The 19,468-nt window shown below is 33.0% G+C and overlaps 1 protein-coding gene across 1 annotated transcript; it reads left to right on the top strand.

Annotated features, from left to right (window-relative positions):
- The first annotated feature begins 2,113 nt into the window (after nucleotides 1-2,113).
- LOC128552287 (uncharacterized) lies at nucleotides 2,114-3,497 on the top strand. The gene is made up of 3 exons (XM_053533316.1): nucleotides 2,114-2,262; nucleotides 2,698-3,006; nucleotides 3,285-3,497. Exons 2-3 carry the CDS (start codon nucleotides 2,841-2,843, stop codon nucleotides 3,482-3,484), a joined length of 366 nt encoding a protein of 121 aa, XP_053389291.1. The 5' UTR covers nucleotides 2,114-2,262; nucleotides 2,698-2,840; the 3' UTR covers nucleotides 3,485-3,497.
- The last annotated feature ends 15,971 nt before the right edge of the window (nucleotides 3,498-19,468 follow it).

Raw genomic sequence — 19,468 nt, 5'->3', positions numbered from 1 at the left:
TCAAGAGATTTCAAAATCACTCGGCACAAATGTTCCCAATAATGAAATGTAGTGTGGTTTGCAAGACTCAGGCCCCAGCCTCAAAGGTCAAGATCAAACTTAGTGGTCAAATATATAATACAGTTTGTATGGATATTCGAACAGTCACCTTAACAAATTGATTTATTGCATGTAAAACTCCGAGCTCTAGCTCAAGGTCAATGTCACCTTTGGACAACAAATATTTTTGGTATTTTTGGTCTGGTCTGTAACCTATCTATGCATGAATTGTTATTTATAACTTGGCATAAATATTCAGAAATATATATTATAGTTATTTACAAACATTATAACATTATAAGTACATTTGTACGTTGCAACTCCCACTTTCTTAGAAGAGGACGTTATGTTGACAGGCGATATGTTTTGTTGTTGTTGTTTTTTTTTTTGTTGTTGTTTTTTTTTCTTTTTTTTGATAACATCCCTGGGAGGGGTATGTTGGTAACTCTGTTATAAACTCCTGTCATATCTACCGTAGATCTGGATTGCACAGTGTGAATTTTACATTGTAAGTTTGAAATTATTGTAATCAAAGTGGATTTATTCAATGCCTTCTTATCTTCAAAATATACAATGTAGATTAGAACTACCATTAACAATGGCTTCCGTTCCAGTACATAAAATAGTCAACATTATCGTGAACAATACGCTGTCTATCAAGTGTACAAGTAACAGCAAACCGATACCAACATACAAGTGGAATGCGCCTGATTCGTCTATATCATTTGGTCAGTCATTATACATTGGAAATATCACTAAGGCAGATAACGGGACATACAACTGTACTGCTGAAAATCGTATGTTTCCTTCCAAACGAGATAATGTCACTGGCAGTAATACAACATCTATTGAAGTTAATGTTTTATGTAAGTCTAACAAAACATTCATTCTAATCATTTAGATGCCCAGTGGCCTACTCTTAAAAAAATTATAGTGCGTATACATGTATTCTGAAATAAGATTTTCTGTAGATCTTTAATGATTTTTACAATAGATTTTATTGAACTGTTCTGGCTCTAAATATATTTCTGAATAAAGTAAGCGCACAAAAATGATAGTTTTTGAAAGAATTTACAAGTTTTCATACGTTTACAACATAGCATTATAAAGCGATGTTAATCTATAATCAGACACACACAAATCGTAATTCAAATAACATCGTAAAATTAAATATTTCTTGCAGCTATTAATTTGTTTAGAAGTGTTTTTTATTATTACGCGCAATATTTGATATTTTCCTGACCGAAGTGATTGTTGAGATTTAGCTTATTCTCTTAAAAATACTTGATAACAATGCACATTTTCAAACATATTGTCCCAATATTGAATACAACAATGCATGTGAAAATTTGATATACACTGAAATTGGCAGACATTACTGTCTTCCTAGACTTAACAAGATGACATTCAATGTATACTTTAAATTTTGAATCAAGGAGAATGGCTGAATCATTGTCCTGATTAGGATGGATTACCTACATTGTGACACAGGAACCCCATTTTCCTTGAATGACCAGGGTAACTCATTGACAGACAGTTGCATTGTTCTGTAAAAGCACATACATGCACACCATAGGCAGGATGCTGAAGATTGTTTATCAAGTCTAGAATCATAGAAGGTTGGTGGTTCTACCCAGGTGCTGGCCTGTGATCTAAATTGTTTCTGTTTTTGACGTAACAACAAACTAAGTAGTAGTACTACGTAAATTGTTGTACTATCATATCTTTTTGGACTTACAAGGCCTTCCAAGCATATTTGATGAACTCCCTTTTTCCAAATATAGGTAGGCATTTCTTTCAATTCACATGAATTTCTATAATCGTACCGTTTCTTTATCTTCTATTCTGTTTGTTAATAGATCTACTACGTTTAAATTTTGAGAAAAAAAAATTAGACAGTTTTTAAGTATTTAATATTCATTAATTTCAGATAGAACTTATGTGAAAGAATTTTATGTAAATGGATTCAAAGGGCAGTCTGAAGTTACGGTTAATGAGAATGACTCGCTGGAATTTAGATGTTCAACAGAAGGCAATCTAAAATCTTCGATAAAAATTGGATTTAAATTGAAAAGATTTTAATATCAAAGTCAGATGTAAACACTTTGACATACTCTATTACTAAAGCAATATGTTTACATGAAGGAGATTATAAATGTTTCGGAAACAATACGTATAACAATGGAGAAGCTTCTGTAAAACATGTGACATTACGTCTCCGCTGTAAGTACAAATTCATGCAAAATTGAAACACGTTATAAATATATAATAGTTTTTGTTTTATTGTGAATACATCTTTGTGCTGATGGTAACAGTTTTAATGATAAGCGGTCGCCTGTTTCATGTTTTTTTCTTGTTTACAAAAAGAAATATAAGCACAAAACCTGCTATTGTTTATCCATATAATTCAATGAATACTTTTATATTCTTAAGATGCCGAGAGGCTTACGACCACTATTACTTCCAAATTCATTCTTATACACCATAATTTCACACATATATGATTTTTATATAAAAAAAAACAAAGGAAAACAAATTGTTTAATTAAATGATTTTACTAGTGTCTCTCAGTCTCCATTCAACCAGAAGTTAATGCCAGTTTTTGTTGTCTTATTGCGCATTCATTGCATTTAAGCTATCATTTGAAACAAAATGCAGGTTTTCCTCGGCCATCTCCAAATGTGCGAATACGTGACAAGATATATACAACAACACATGTAACGGCTACACTTAGTTTTACAGCTTTGGCTTACCCAGTGCCCTATCAATCAAGTTTTAAATGGCAGAGACAGACAGGACTGATGTGGAGTACGCTGGCAAATAGCAAGGAAATAAAAATCATTACGTCCAGATTGTTGACCAATCTTACAATCGTAAATGTTACAAAGTCAGATTTTGGGAAATATCGCTTATTTATTGAACATGCAGTTGGTATCTTTGAGCAGATATTTTACATCGCAGCGAAAGGTAACATTTTTATTTCAAAACAATTACATATGTCGACATATATCTTTAATTTCTGAATGTTTCTGAATAATAACAGCACTACTTTGCCTTTATGAGATATACGCATTACATCAATGTATTAGAAGTAAATATGAATAAATTATCATTCGAAAAACTTTAAGTGAAATAAGAGGGGTAACTATTTAATACTATGCAAAATGACTCAGCACTAGACTAAAATCTACTATATGTAAGTGACGCGAACTTTTATTTTCTTTTCACTTAAGCATTTTTTTCAGCGCCACCGGACAAATCGTCTGATTTTAAAGTAATAGAAGAGAGAACGACAGACACAAGTGTAACTGTCAAATGGAAGCCTGGTTTAAACCATGGATCAGATCAACATTTTATGTTACAGTACAAGAAAGTTACCGACGATGAATGGATCAGTATAAATGTGACACATAATAATGGTTCAACGATCAGTTACACAATTTAAGGTCTATTGAGTGTCACACAGTATAAAGCTAACATTACTGCAATGACCGATGTAGGGAGTTCGGATAATATGTTCATCATTTTCCAAACAAAAGGTATGAATTCCGTTCTTGCATACTTTACTTAACATAGATACATTGTATACGTCATTATCCCAAAACATTATAAGCATACCATGATCTTTGGTTTATTGTCATTAAATTATGTCATTAGGTGTTTATAATTACATATTATTGCACCATGCCATATTGTGCAACACTTCCTTTATCAGTTAGCAAATGATCCACGGATTTGCTTTCTATGTATTGATATGCAAAAAATATTCACGATATTCAAGATACGTGAATAAATGAGACATTTGTTCATAAGTTTCTTAAGGAGGCAAGTTTGCTGATACTCACCATTCTAATAAACTACTTGCTCGGAAGGAGAAGGAAGTTATTACCTTATAGAAAGCTTCACAAGGAATTCAGTTACTCTGCTGTGGAAGCCTTTCTTACAATGACGGGATTTTGGTTGCAATACATATTTATTCTAAGATAGAATGTCGTACAAGAATCACTTCAAAGGAAAAGGACAATTCATAAACACATAAATTTTTAGTATGAATAACCTCATTTAGAATAGATAAGATCAAATGCCAATAAGCAGGCACCACACTATTACCTGCAGTTTATGCTATTGTTATTTTATATTATAAAGTGTCTCTAAATTTTGCAGCCGTTTTTTTTAAATTTGTAATTCAAAGGCGAGAATATATGCCCTTTCTTACTATATGAAGACACAAATACGATACCATTTAAATACTAGTAGTCCTTCATTGCTATTGTAATTTATTATATACTAATCGGCTTGTATTTCACAATTAAATACGAACGGGCAGAAACAAATCCGTATTGTACCTTTAAGATCTGTATTGTACCTTCCATATTGTATGGTGTCGGACTTCTTTCATTAATATGCATGACCTGGCACAGATCTATAAATAGCGCACATAAAAACTTCACTTAGTTCCATTCGAATATCGAGTAACATTGAAGATTTCGTTCAATAACAAAAGAACAAACAAAAAGGTAGGGCTGTCATCGATAGAGACGATATCGATGTATCAACGATAATTTTGGTCGATCGATTATCGATTTCCATTTTTAAAAATCGATATTTTACAGGAAAAATAATCCATCCAGATAAACACTCTAAAATAACATTTTTGCCTGCAAAGAAATGGCCTAAGTAACAGAACTTCTCTAAAAACGTCATGTCTAAACTTGTACCGTAGCAGTCTTTATTAATTTTTATTCATTTATTTCATAAATACAACACAATCAAACAGTAATATGAAAAGTAGGCAATAAAACAAAAAATAACATTAACTTATAACAAGAAAGGTATATCTAATATACTATTCAAATATATTCAGATATTTAAACACTATTCAATTTGGTAAAATTGGATATTACACCGTCTAACTATATCTCAGTTCTCTATAATATTTATGTCCCTATTAAGTAATTTTGCAGTGCATAAAATAATGTGTTGATGTTTAATTTACTGTATACTGTTGTATGATGCAAAGAACGTGATAAATAAAGTATGTTCCACATTCGACATCGTACTCACCACATGAGCTTGCAAATGATTTAAACAGATCAAAACAAGTCAATACGGTACATATCATTCTTTGTTAAGTTAATAAAACTTTACATTCAGTCACTGTTGTTGCATTTATTGCATTTAATTTATCTATTAACATTTATGTTTCAGGACAAGTCTTAGCAGAAATACCAAAAAGCTACACTCAACTTGAGAAGAAAACAGACCAAGTCAAACGTAAGTATCAGTTAAAAACATATTTAATTTACTAAGTACATTTTAGTACAAATAAGTAAATGTGCAACGGTAAACCAATGAAGAAGTAAAACTCTCTTTTTTTTTAACGTTGAGGTGAATGCTAAAACAACTTTGATTACTGAACTTTAGACTGATTAGCAAGAACATGAAAAGCAAACAGGTATACAGTTTAGTTATATTATATGCTAATATAAAACATATTGTTACGATTTTTTCTATAGTACTCAAAATTCAGGGGTGGGGTGGGGGGAAATCAACTGAAAACTAACACACATTATTTCTTTTATTAGTTGATTCTGTGTCAGATTATAATTAATTACACTATTCAAAGGCAACAAATATAATGCAAAATTGTATACAAAAAAATGATTTCTGAATATATTGCAACTTTTTGTGTTTGTTAAGTCTACAAATAGCCTACCCCATATGAAATATAGTGAAAATGCAATTTTCGAAAAATATTGTATGGACATAAGGCAAATATTCATAACTTTGTCTGTTGGCTGCTAATCAGTAAAATAATAAATTACATTGACGTCATTTGTAAAGGTATATTTCTATTTTTATTGAAAAAGGAAATGTCTCCGACGACAAACTTGTCCTGTATGAAGAAATTAAAATATCAAGAAGTAAGTGCACTTTACTTAAACCCAGCAAATGTAAAGCTTATACAAATTATCTAATTTAGCCCAGTTTATTTCCATGAATGTCTGTATATAACTATCTATACTTTTGCCAATAAATAAGTAAAAATATGTTTGTAATGGCTTTAGTTTATCCAGCATATAACAGTACTACAATTTAAGCGTTGTTATTTCACAACCATTTTTCGCACTTGCTAGCTTTCTGGCAAACATACATAATAACACATAATAACACGTTCACTAAATGTATAAATAATCATTGCTTTCTGCATTTTGAAGTAATAATTATATAAAATGTTTTTGACTTGCTGACATTAAGATCATACGATAAACCATTTCATTTAGAATTTCTTTACGTTGTGAAATTTATGAAACATGACATTTCAGGTGGTGAGGAAAGCCTACAGAAGAAAGGAGACGGATATGAAGGTTCTTAAACTTCAAAAGAGGAAGGCTTAACGCCGAAACGTTGGAAGTTAATAATTATCTATGAACAAACGCTACACTTGTTGTTGCTGATTTTTCTTATTTGTTATAAACTTCAAACAAGCAAATTTGTATCCATGTTTCGTTTTGAAACCAGCTGATTTTTCAATTTTATTTTTTTAAAAGAAGGTTTTGTCCATATCATCAAAATCAATGAATCAGCGTTTAAAGAAAACATTAAAATGTTACTTTAATTTTTGGCACCATTTAGCATTATATCTTGATATCGTAATTAGGCTGAGCGGTGTTAAAAGGGGAACAATAGGAAAATTTTAATAAATATAGGTTAACAAATTCAAAAATAGAAGAAAAATATACGAGTTTATATTGATAGCAGAAAATGTATTTCTTTAATATCTTTTTTGTATCTGTGCATTTATTTCCTTGCATTCATAATTGTAACTTTGGATAAAATATTGGCATTTTCAATTTAATTATAGTCTTCATGTAAATTGTTCAATTCTATTAGTGAATAGCAACGTATTTATTTTAATAATAATGGTAAGAATTCTTAGTAATAAATGTGTTCGCTGCATACAATGATAACGTTTTAGGAGATATAGTCTTCTGTCTCTCTACAGCAAGAATATATTAAGTGTGTTATAGTAATTGCATTTGTTTTTATGTACAGACCCTGTGTCAAAGATGGATATAAAATGTCCGCTTCTGAATACAAAATTATTAGACCTGGTAAGTACGAAATGCCTTCCACTCACTATGTAATGGAATTGCTTATATCTCCTCTACGAGTCACAATACGACAAATTAATAATCACAACGATGTTATGTTGACGTCAGTTCAACGTGATATTTAGCGCCATATACGCATCAAGAAATAGCGCTTTCAAATTTCATGAAATATTTCACTAAATAACATGTTTTAAACGAAATGTCACATTGCACAAATGTTTTGATCAATTTATACACTTACTGAATTAGTTATTCTCTTTGCTGAATAATTCGCAATAATTTTCGCTCGAACTGAATTCTGCCGCAAAACGTATTGCCGTTTCCGGTCCTGGCGTGTTTTAACAAATACCTACTGTTGGCGCCATGCTTGCGCGAAGAAAATGTTCCATCATATTTGATCTATATTTACAATAAAAACATATTAGAATCGAAATAATTTATAGCAAAACAGTGCTTTATCACTATTTATACACTCGGGCGGTTATACGCTGTCCGAAACAATTTCACTCGGGCTGCGCCCTCGTGAATTTATTACGCCCGACGTATAACCGCCCATCGTGTATAAATAGTGATAAAGCACTGTTTTGCTATAAATTATTTCTTATATATAATGACGTCCTGAATTTCCTAATTCCTTGTATGTTCGCGTCTCTACGTCGTAATGTCTTCAGGGATCCTGGAAAAGTGTATTCTTATACTGATAGCAGATAAATATAAAATTGTCAAGATATCATTGTATGATCAGGAATGTGCTTATGCCTTTTAAATCTTCAGATGTGTAATATATATCGCTTACTAAAAGTGATTATGGACAAAACTAACTGACAAAACATGTCGATTTTTCAATGCTATATACCGACCAGCTGCTGATATTCTACTAGATATCTCGCCTTAATTATTATAATTTGTTTTGGTATGGCCCTGCTGTGGACTATTTTTCTATTTTAGATCAAATGTGCCATAAAGCTTTAATTTCATTTTTTCCTTCTTGATTTGAACGCCTTTTCTGTTGCCTGAATAAAATTCCGCATTATTCTGAAACATTCAGTGGTTCCTACAATTATGTATTTATGTGATCAAATTTTCCGTATTATCATTACACAGGAGCAGCTGCAGAAACGAAAACAAACAGAAAAAAGAATGAGACAAGCGAGAAAGGAGGAGGTACAGTCAGTTTAATTTGTCATGATAATATTAAAATAAGTAAACCTAAGCCATAGAGATGGATATTGTAATTATAATGAGAATATTATTGATGACTGATAGAATTGACATACACATTATGTAATTGATAATTACTTAGTCATGCATAAAAATATATGATGATGTCACTGTGCCTATCTGATAATACAATGTATATATTCTTTCTTAATTATAGTCTCATTCTTGCATGTACATTCATAAAAACAGCTGTACTTATACAATTAAAATTGCAAGACCATTCTAAGATAGAATTATAAGAGACTGTTGTCATAGTATTTACAACAATATTGCATAGCCTATCTAACTAAAGTTAAAACTTGAGCTGATGGTGCCAATCTTGACTTAACTTCTAACCTTAATAAGCCTAAAACCTGCCATAAGAAAATAAATTCTAATATGACCAACGATGCTTTAATCATCACAACGATGTTATGTTGACGTCACGTCAACGTGATATTTAGCGCCATGTACGCATCAGGAAAAAAGCGCTCTCAAATTTCATGAAATATTTTACTTATTAACATGTTTAAAACGAAATTTCACATTGCAAAAATGTTTTGATTAATTTATACACATACTGAATTAGTTATTCGCTTTGCTGAATAATTCGCAATAATTTTCGCTCGCTTTACCGTTTCCGGTCCTGGCGTGTTTTAACGAATACCTACTATTGGCGCCATGCTTGCGCGAAGAAACAGTTCCATCATATTTGATATAAATTTTACAACAAACATATTAGAATCGAAATAATTTATAGCAAAACAGTGCTTTATCACTATTTATACACTCGGGTGGTTAAACGTAGTATATAAATAGTGATAAAGCACTGTTTTGCTATAAATTATTTCTTAAATAAAATATGAAGGCAATATTGGCACAAAAGTACACTCTAAGAAATGGATTTAAAATATCAATTATTACACATTTAACTTACAAGAAACAATTTATCACGATATAGAACTTAACAGTAGAGTTTATGTTGCAATGCTTGACATAAGGAATGCGTTCGACACAGTTTGGTTAGACGCTATTTTCTATAACTTACATCATTTAGGCATTTGAGGCAAAATGTGGTCAATACTCGTCGACATCTATTCTGATATGGCAAGCTGTATTTTTGTAAATAGCACTCAATCCTGCTTTTTCCCGGTAAAACAAGGAATTCGCCAAGGAGTAGTTATCTCCACTTGGATGTATAACCTATTTACAGACGAGCTCTTAAACATTTTAGAACAAAGTGGTCTTGGTACAACCGTCCTTGGCCATCAAACAGGTAACACGACCCTTGCCGACGATATAGCACTCTCGGCGACCAGTCCAGGTAATCACCAGAAAATGTTAGACATAACTTACCGCTATACATGTAGATTTAGATACATAATGAATGCCAGCAAAAGTATCGTTATCGAATTTGGTAGACAGTCACGTACTTTAAACCCAGTTATCGTAAATCTTGGACGAAATACAATCAAGCAAACCCAAAAAGTAAAATATGTAGGTATACATTTGAACAGTTAATTAAATGATCAAGACAAAGTTGACAATATATGCCAAAAAGCAAAGTCTTCATTATTCTCCCTCTTATCGATCAATCTTGATCCGGATTACAGAAACCCCCTGAAATCAGCATCGCTAGTATCTAAAATAGGCCTACCGAGGCTGTTATTCTGGGCTGAACTATGGAATAATCTAAGAAATCAAGATTACATTTTACTGGAAAGTGCCTTAGGTTTGCTGCTAAAAAGGTTCAAAACTTTGAAATCCGAACTCGAACTGACACGTGCCTTAGCATGCTTGGCTGGAAATCCCTCCATTCCGAAGTAGATAAAAGAAAGTTATGTTTTCTGGGTAGTCTTTGCAAAATACCAAATAAATTGTTAGTTAAACAAATTTTTAATGCGAGGCTCTCAGTGTACATTATGTAGGACAGACGACAAACAAAAAGGATTTATTCCTGATGTTGTAAATCTCCTTGTCAAATATAGAATATCCCATTTTCTCATTTACTATATCCAAACAGGTAATTTTCCAGAGAAAAATAAATGGAATAGTGTATGCAGAACTAGTATTCTATATTACGAAACGGAATCCTGGCGTTCCCGCATTGAAAATGATAATGATTTCAGCAGATTTAGATTTTTACATACTAATATTGAACACGCTTTAATATGGTCATGCGCAACCGATAGTGATAGTTTAGCTTATGCACATATAGTAAGCAAGCTCTGGATAATGAAATAACCGAAAGGGAACATATGGTCTTATGTCACTTTTGTGGAATGTTATTCACTGACTCTCTTTACCACATACTGTTTGACTGCTCTAGAACTGAATCCAAACGGCACGTATTCTATAGGTGCATTGAAACAAAGTTTGGCCAAGATGTGATATTTGAACTTATAAACTGTTCAAATGAGACTAAGCTGCAGAAACTAATCGGTAGAAAATTGAATTTAATTACTCATAAAAGAGTACATAAACACTTTCTGCGAATAGCTATTCACTTTGTTGCAAAATGTTTAAATATTACTCACCTACTAGAGTTAAACGATTTCTGACCAATTGTGGTATTGATCACCTTTATACCTGCGCAAGCTTTAATTATACCATAAAGATTACCTAATCACTAAGTATCAGACTAGCCTAAATTGTAAAAACCAATTGTAAACGATGTACTGAAACAAACCTGGTATTAGTTCAGTTGATAATATATCTCTGACTATTCCCATTCTGATAACAGAACTGTTTAGTTTCAGCCGATATTTTGCAGATTATTGTGTACCTTACTTGTATATTTTGTTATATATTTGTCATTTGTACTTAACCAATCTTTTCTTGTATATGTGTTATTGTTTGTGTGTTTTGATTACTACATTTGTATATTGTGTAAATATGTTAAAATCCTTGTACACAGGAAATAAAGAGTATATATATAAGATGGTTATAATATCTGCAATACAATATTACAGAAAGAGGTAACCAAAAGAAATAATATTTCATAAAAACCACAGACTGTCCAAAGACAGCGCAACTTGACTTATTGAAACCCTCCATTATAATAAGACATAAAACATTTAAAAAGGTCAAGCCAAAAGGACAGAAAAAATATAGAAGGAACTGTTAGTGTTACTATATACACAATAGGTTTTGTAACAAGAAAGTAGTATACACATTCAAAATCAGTCCTTGTAGACATGATTACTTAAAAAGAACAGAAAAAGCCGCAAAAATAACCCTAAAATAAGCCCCCACCCCCACCCAAGAAATAACAACCCCACCCACCCCGTGTTATTAACTAATTTCAATGTATCCATTATAATGCGTATAAACTATCAGTACGCCTTTTAAAAATAAGAGAGCAGGATTTTGCTGTCAATTTTACCATATCTGGGCTAGAAAGAATAACATTCAACTTATTGTCATCTGTTAGGTTCAACTGATTATCAGTCGATAATGATTTATCAAATAAATTCTTCCTTATAGAATCATAGTTATCACAGACTAACAAGACATGTTTTTCGCCTTCAACTCCTACTCCACACATTGGACATACTCTCTGGCTAACCTCAAGCCTTTCAAATCTGCCTGTTTCTAGTCTTATCGGGGCCACCTTACACCTAAATTTCGATACTGCAGACCTATCTTTATATGGTAGATTCATTTTAACATACGGCTCTGTTTCAAAGCTGAATTTAAAGTATATAGTTTATAATGTATGATTGTTGAATGGTTTACAATCCGTGCTTTATAATATCATTTTAATTGTTCACACTTATTGAATGGCTTGCCTGTAAATAGTCAAAACTATTGCCCGAGGGTTAAAGAACAAATGGGCAATAATTTTGACTATTTGCCGGCAAGTCATTCAGTACGGGTTTAATTATTTGACATAAAAATGTATCTATTGCTACCTATTTCAGGCAAGACTGATCTTAAAATGCATACTAATCCAACAGATTATATGAATTTGGAAGAGCTATCGACATCAAAGTCGTAAATAGTAACCTAGGGAAGTGTGTGACGAAAGAAACTGACATCGAAACAGAAAATTGTTCCACCAAATATTTAACGTTTTTATTAACATGATTAATAAGTGTTCGTTTATATCATTGCACAAATATGCCTACAAGTGGTTAAACAGTAATTTGTAAAAGTCAAAAGAAACCAGATAAATAGCTTCTTTGTTACATTTGTTGTTGACTGCTGTTATCGTTTGTTTTTATCTAATATATACTGAAACAAACAACTGAAACACAATTTAAGGAAGAAAAAACACCAAACTTGAATGACTTCTAGTTTATAGTACAGTATGTTAATTTTATTATACTTATCAAAGCAAAAGAACATTTTGGTTGAAATTGATGTTTGTGTACCAAATTAATGTGCAATATACGTCCACAAGAAACTCTTGTAAATTCCGTTTTATAAAGGCTCGTGATACGATCATAGAATTATGTAAGAAAATGACTATATAATTTGTTGATAATACGAAAGATGATCCCTGTAAATGTATAATATTATATCTGTAGTATTGAAGTTTTGATACTTTTCCTGATCAAAATGACGTTTAGTCCTTTTTAACATGACGTGGAGCAAATAAATTTTAATGGTTTTAGTTGTTAATGTCTTTGTAACATGACACAAATAAATGCACTACACTGGCAATTCATTGTTATATTTTTGTTATCTGATCACAAACCCCATTTAATACGTCGAGCAAGTAGTACATTGCCTGTGTGAAAACGTTAAATAGAACCCAAATATTATCCTTAAAGGTAGTAAAGGAAGAGTATAACGCTTTACAAATTTTTATTCGCTTAAAGTGTTGTATCTGTTTATTATATATAGAAATAAAAATCTATACAGTTGTAGGAAAGTTTTGTTTTAATTTAATTGCAGAATTATATACAATATTCCCTGCTTTAGGAGACGTGATACAGAATTTCCGAATTAATCTTTTATCCTTGTATGTCAGCCGCATTAGTTTAATCCCTTAAACATTTATATTCTTAAGCATTATATAAAATTTATAAATGTTTTTACATTAAAATTAACAAATGAATGAAACATCTGTAACACTTGAGCAGGGCGTGGTGTATAAAATGCAGTAAAATGTTTGGATATAGGGGATTACAGCTCGCTATAGGCCCCTTTTCAAATAAGAAGATAGCAAAGACATTTTACTTCCTTCAGTGACATATACTATCTATATACAATCTGTTTTACAACGTTTAACTTCCACACTTCTGACTTCCAACTTCCACACTTCTTACTTTTGACTTCTTACTTCTTTCTTCTAACTTCCGCACTTCTGACTTCTAACTTCCGCACTTCTGACTTCTAACTTCCGCACTTCTAATTCCAACGTCCTGATTTCCGACTTCTTTCCAACTTCCACACTTCTTACTTCCGACTTCTTGAATTTCTTACTTCCCTGTTCAAATATCCGCACTTCTGACTTCTAACTTCCTGACTTTTGACTTCTGATTTGCAACTTCCACACTTCTTATTTCCGACTTCTTGACTTCTTACTTCCCTCTTCTAACTTCCGCACGAAGTTGGAAATCAGAAGTCGAAAGTCAGGAAGTTGGAAGTCGGAAGTGTGGAAGTTAGAAGTCAGAAGTGCTGAAGTTAGAAGTAGGAAGAAGGAAGTCAAGAAGTTGGAAGTGAGAAGTGCAGAAGTAAGAAGTCAGAAGTGGGAAGTACGGAAATCAATTGTCCCTCCAGGGCTTCCATAAATAAGTGTATTTAATAAGAATGGATCTAGAGTCTAAGATCTACCTCGTGTGTGCGCACTAAGCCGTCAGCACCCTCTCATAAAAGTGTGGCTTCATCAGCAATTGTAGCATCAAGTTTCCCAAATAGCTGCATCATTTGGCAATCGACAATACGGCGGGTGCCCCATTTTTGGGCAAAAATATAAATGAAATGTACAATGGAAACTGATCAGAGAAATTTTAGATATTGAAAACATATCGATCAATCGGATATGTTTTACACAAGTTATTGGTTGCTATGCTAACCAGTGGATGTTTTGATTTTAACGCGCATGCGCCCTTTACGTGTGGCAATAGAGCTCTCAACCATAAGAAAACCTACATAAAAATATCATCATATTACGAATTGTTTTGTCATTATAAAGATAATTTTATTCAAGTAATTTATCATACAGTATAGTTTGATTAAAAACATATGTGTTAATTAAACATATCTTACCTTAAAAGTCTGCTTTATTCTTATTTTCGTCAGTAAAGAACAAACATTTCCAGTTTTTTTCCACTCATCGTTATTTATATTGTGCAGTCATGTCTTTTTGCCCTACGTAGAGTGCGCATGCGCGAAAATTGTTTCCTGTTGCCACGGAAATAGCTCCCTGTAAAAAGGTCTATAGATCTATAAATTTTGATGTTATGACACACTAAACTGCTTAAATTCAATAACATATTTATAATTTAAATTAATTAATGAAATACAATTGCTCGTATTTTTAAGATTAGATATTACTTTGTATTTTGCAATATTATATGACATTAAGTCTTCTGTTGGCTTTAATATCTTTTCTGCAGTCATTTCACACTTGTATTACATACAGACATTATCATGAAATATATTTAAATAACGGTTATTAACTGATAAAAATGTTCTCAAGTAAAAAGTAAAATTTCGAAGTTTAAGTCCTAATAGTTAATCTTTAACTTCTGAAGCAATTATGTGTAACAAAACGGGTGCAAATCAGCCATTTGTAAAGTGTTTTGAAAGGTGATATGTCTGACAATTTAATATAGTATTATATCGACAAAGTTAAAATTACTTTATGAGAGCGATTAAATCAATAGCAATCTATTGACCTTATTATTAGACTGATACTAATGTATCTGTGGTTGGCATAGTGTAATTGTAAACACATTCCTGCTATATTGATATTTAGAATGGACCTTGGAATGGAACTTGTGCATGCTGAAATCTTGTAAAAGATGTGGTAGCTTGGTTGTAAAGTATCACTTGACCAGCCTGCAAGTCTCCAGTTCGAACACTGCCTACGACACGGATAATAGCGTGTATTTCAATAAAATATCAATCTATCTCAAAGTCGATCCTAATGATAACTTCGTATATCACGAAACCCTTCTAATTTATATTTGGATTGAATGCAGCGCTTGTCGTGTACACAAAAAGCCCATATATTTTGAATATCGGGCCAAAGCAGCATAATATTTTTATTATTCTCATATGTATGACTTGGACTTTGAAATTGTTATTTACGTCTTTTTGGGGTTTTTTCTCCTTTTTTATGTTTGTTTTTGAGGGCAGTCAACCTATCCAGTGTTCCTGGATTCTGTAACAGTACAAACCTTTTCTCCGCAAGTAACTGCCTACTTCCCCACATGAATCAGAGTTGGAGGACTAATGATTTCAGACAGATTGACTCCCTACAAATCGTCACAGAGAACATTCGCCCCATCCGAGGATCGAACTCACGACCCCGAAGTCTGTAGATCTGCGCTCTCCCTGATGAGCTAACCGTGAAGGGTTGTTTACGTCTTAACCGAATATATTTCAATCTGTAGATGACAGGTGACTGTAAGCGCCTAACTTTATTATGATATTTTAGTGTTGGATGGTATTTCAATTATTAATATTGTCATTGCCGAGAAGCATGCTATCGCAGTTAACATGACACCGTCAAAGGTATTTTGTTTCGTAAGGTCACATAGTTGAAACTGGTTCTTACACGGAAGTTATTGAGGCATTAAACAATTTGAACAAAACAAAGAGCGCTAAGATACAATCAAACCTGTTTCTATGTGAAACTAATACGCCATACGAAATGTCCTTAAAATAGTGCACAAATCGGAAAATAATAAACCAAGGAAGTATTGATTTCACCTAACTTTGCCGTATCACCTGGAGAGAGATATTCATAGGGGTTTTCTCCAGAGTACTAATAATGTTAGTTTCCTTATTTTCTAAACTTCTAACTTTTCAAAAGTAACTTGTTACACTTGATTTTTATTTCTATTAATCATCTTGTAAGAACTTCTAAATATATTTTTCGGAATTCATAGTAAACAGTTATCTTCATTTTCGCATGTCATGATACGTACCGTACTGGAAAACAATTACCTAACTTCGATCTGTTTTGTGCAGCGTGTACAGTTGTACAATGCTTAAAGATTAACACACTTGATGTAAATTGTTGTCATTTGCATACATTGAAACCCAATAGTTATGCCACATCTTGGTCCATCAATGAAAAATGCCGATGAACGTACAATAATATTTACATCAACCCTCCGTAAGCAAGCTGGTTAATTTCCTCGAGCGCCAAGCGAGGTTTCGAACCGACATCGGTGATGGGCAATTGATTCAAAATCAGCGACCTTTACCGCTCCGCCACGAACTCCCAAACACATTAAGTAAAGCGATACAAAATCAATAATTTAAAACACACGTTAGACGAATAATAGACTAACGTTATAGATGGTATGTGCTCTAGTGGTGCAGGTACAAGGGCGTAGGAGCTGGGGCGGCAGGGGCGGCGCCCGCCGCCCCAATATTTCGAGGAGCGGCGAAATGCCGAACTCGTAAATTTTTGAAAAGGCTAGAAAATATAATTGAAAATAAATACAGCGGTCTTCCATTTATCATGAAGAGCATCGGTGACTGATATGTACACAGAATCTTGTCATATCACTGACACCTTGCTAGATCACCTTGGTGACAGGGTATTGTACAAATCGATAATCTGCAACGACAAAGGTCGCTGTATTTTCACGCCCCGCAGACTCGGGTTATAGGCAATACATTAATTTAATTAATGAAAGTTATTCGTACTTAATTGCTTACTGCCAAAATTGCAATTAATGTTGTGTCTCAAATTCTGCCGACAAAGGAAAGTATCTTGAATAAAACACAAACGCAAATCGGGATCTTTAGATGTCTTTACATAAAATATATTAAATTAAATATTTTTGACACTTAAATATATTGTTTGAAAATCAAAAGCACCAATCATAATGATTAAATTCAACGCATAAAATGTAGAAAAATCCTCATAGATTTTACAAATCTAGTAAAATTAACAAGTATTACAGCTTCTACATATTCAATGGTTCAAAGAAAACAGTGAACTGCGTTTTACCTTTATAATGCCATTTAATGACTAAAATGCTATAAGGATTTGATTACCCCTTTAAGTCAGGGTCTTGTGCTCCATCCCCTTCTTAGACATTACTGGTTTTACCCTGGCAAGACATTGTCCGTATCTTAATATCGTACCGCCATTACAGTAAACTGTAAATAGGGGTGAAAACTTGAAAAAAAAAACGAGTATGTTCAACAGATACTGAGCAGTCCAAGAAGTCGCCAGATTGCACCATTTACTCTAGCTATATGCAAATTTTTTCCAGGGCCACCCCGGACCCCGTTCATACGAGTGGGACACCCCCTCCCAAGCCCACCCCCTCCGCCGTCCCAATGCTTAAATCGTCCCTACGCCCCTGAGGTATATGAGACAAAATATCTTTCTTTGCTTATTTGATGTTTGACCAGTGAAAAGTAGTATGGGTTACTTGAATCCTTATTCATCCGCATGTCAAAAAAGGGTATTAATGTATTTTTTTCGCACAGTCCATTTTTGTCATTGAAGACAGCACCAGGAAGAGTATAAGGGTAAACCATAACACTGTAATAGTTTGAATAACAAATTGTACTAATTAGTATAGTATTTAGTGCCAAAGAGGTAACTGCTTATATGTGACATTTAGCAAATGGTGTGACTGTTATATTGCAATAACTTAAAACATGGGCAATGTAAATAATTGAATTCACCCCACTGCTGATTACATCAATTCCTTGGTTTATCCTAGAAACAGAAGTTTTCATAATGAAATACTATCACATGTTTCTGTTAATAAGAACTTGTCATTTCTATCATAAACATCTCCAAAATCGGGTGCATAGTGTAATAAAAACATGGAAACTGATTCATAATATTGTATATCAATACATGACCGAGATGGGAGGTCAGGATTGAAAGGAAATGTTGTGGAAATCTGATGTTTCTGTTCATTGTGTTTCCAAACTGTATAAATAAACAAAACAAAATATATATATATGTGTGTGTGTGTGCGTGCGTGCGTACGTGCGTGTGTGTGTTTTAAGATTCTGCATGCCTAATAATATTGAGAGTTGGGAACAGCATTGTATAGTCAGAATATGCATCCCTGTGAGGCTTAAGATAGACTTATATTGTGAAAAATCTTTACACCACGATCGAATCGCAACTGCTTATTTCTATTTCCGACGTTTTATACATAGGCGTAGGGGCAAAGGGTGGGGAGGGGGACAGGGTCCCCACCTGATATTGAGAGTGGGGATCAGCATATGGTTTGGCAACCCCTCAAACTTTGATCTTAAAACCGGATTTTTTTCTCACAAAAACAGTAGATAAAGGTAAAAAACATTTAGATGTACTGATATGGCTTTGTGAATTTGATATTTTGTCTTGTACGAAAATGTTAAGGGGATAGCTTGCCGGACACACTATTTCCTCCCTCCTTCAAACTTTGAATTCACTCCTACGCCACTGTAACAGGAACATACACATTCATTCCCTATTGATTAAGTCCAAAGTAGTCACGGAAAAGAAGTGTTCAAATGTAGAGATTAACTGGCTGACATTTTAACCCTACATGGGACACGGATTGTCTAGTTTGAACCCTTCGTAGGACACGGATTGTCTAGTTTGAACCCTATGTGGGACACCAATCGTCTAGCTCGAACCCTACTTGTGATAGTGATAGTTTCGTAATAAATTCATATCACGTATCATTTTTTATTTTTATTTGTCCATTGATAAAAGTTTAGATTTAACGCAACATTGGTCGTGCACTTATCATGAACCCAGTTATTTATATATCGATGCAAGTTTTAAGTCAAAATATCATGACAGAACATGTTAATTGTCACATATATGATTTTGACCTTTAAATAGCTGTTTACGTCTTGACCGAATTATTGCACAAAATGTAGTCTTTCAAATGGTACAAATATAAGCGCCTAACATTGTCTTTTGAGTTTCAAGGTTTCTCAATTTTTATGGCATGATC

Source organism: Mercenaria mercenaria, unplaced genomic scaffold (assembly GCF_021730395.1).
Source record: "Mercenaria mercenaria strain notata unplaced genomic scaffold, MADL_Memer_1 contig_2239, whole genome shotgun sequence".
Taxonomy (NCBI): domain Eukaryota; kingdom Metazoa; phylum Mollusca; class Bivalvia; order Venerida; family Veneridae; genus Mercenaria; species Mercenaria mercenaria.
The sequence above is the reverse complement of the archived record's forward strand: the minus strand, read 5'-3'. Positions and strand labels throughout refer to the sequence as shown.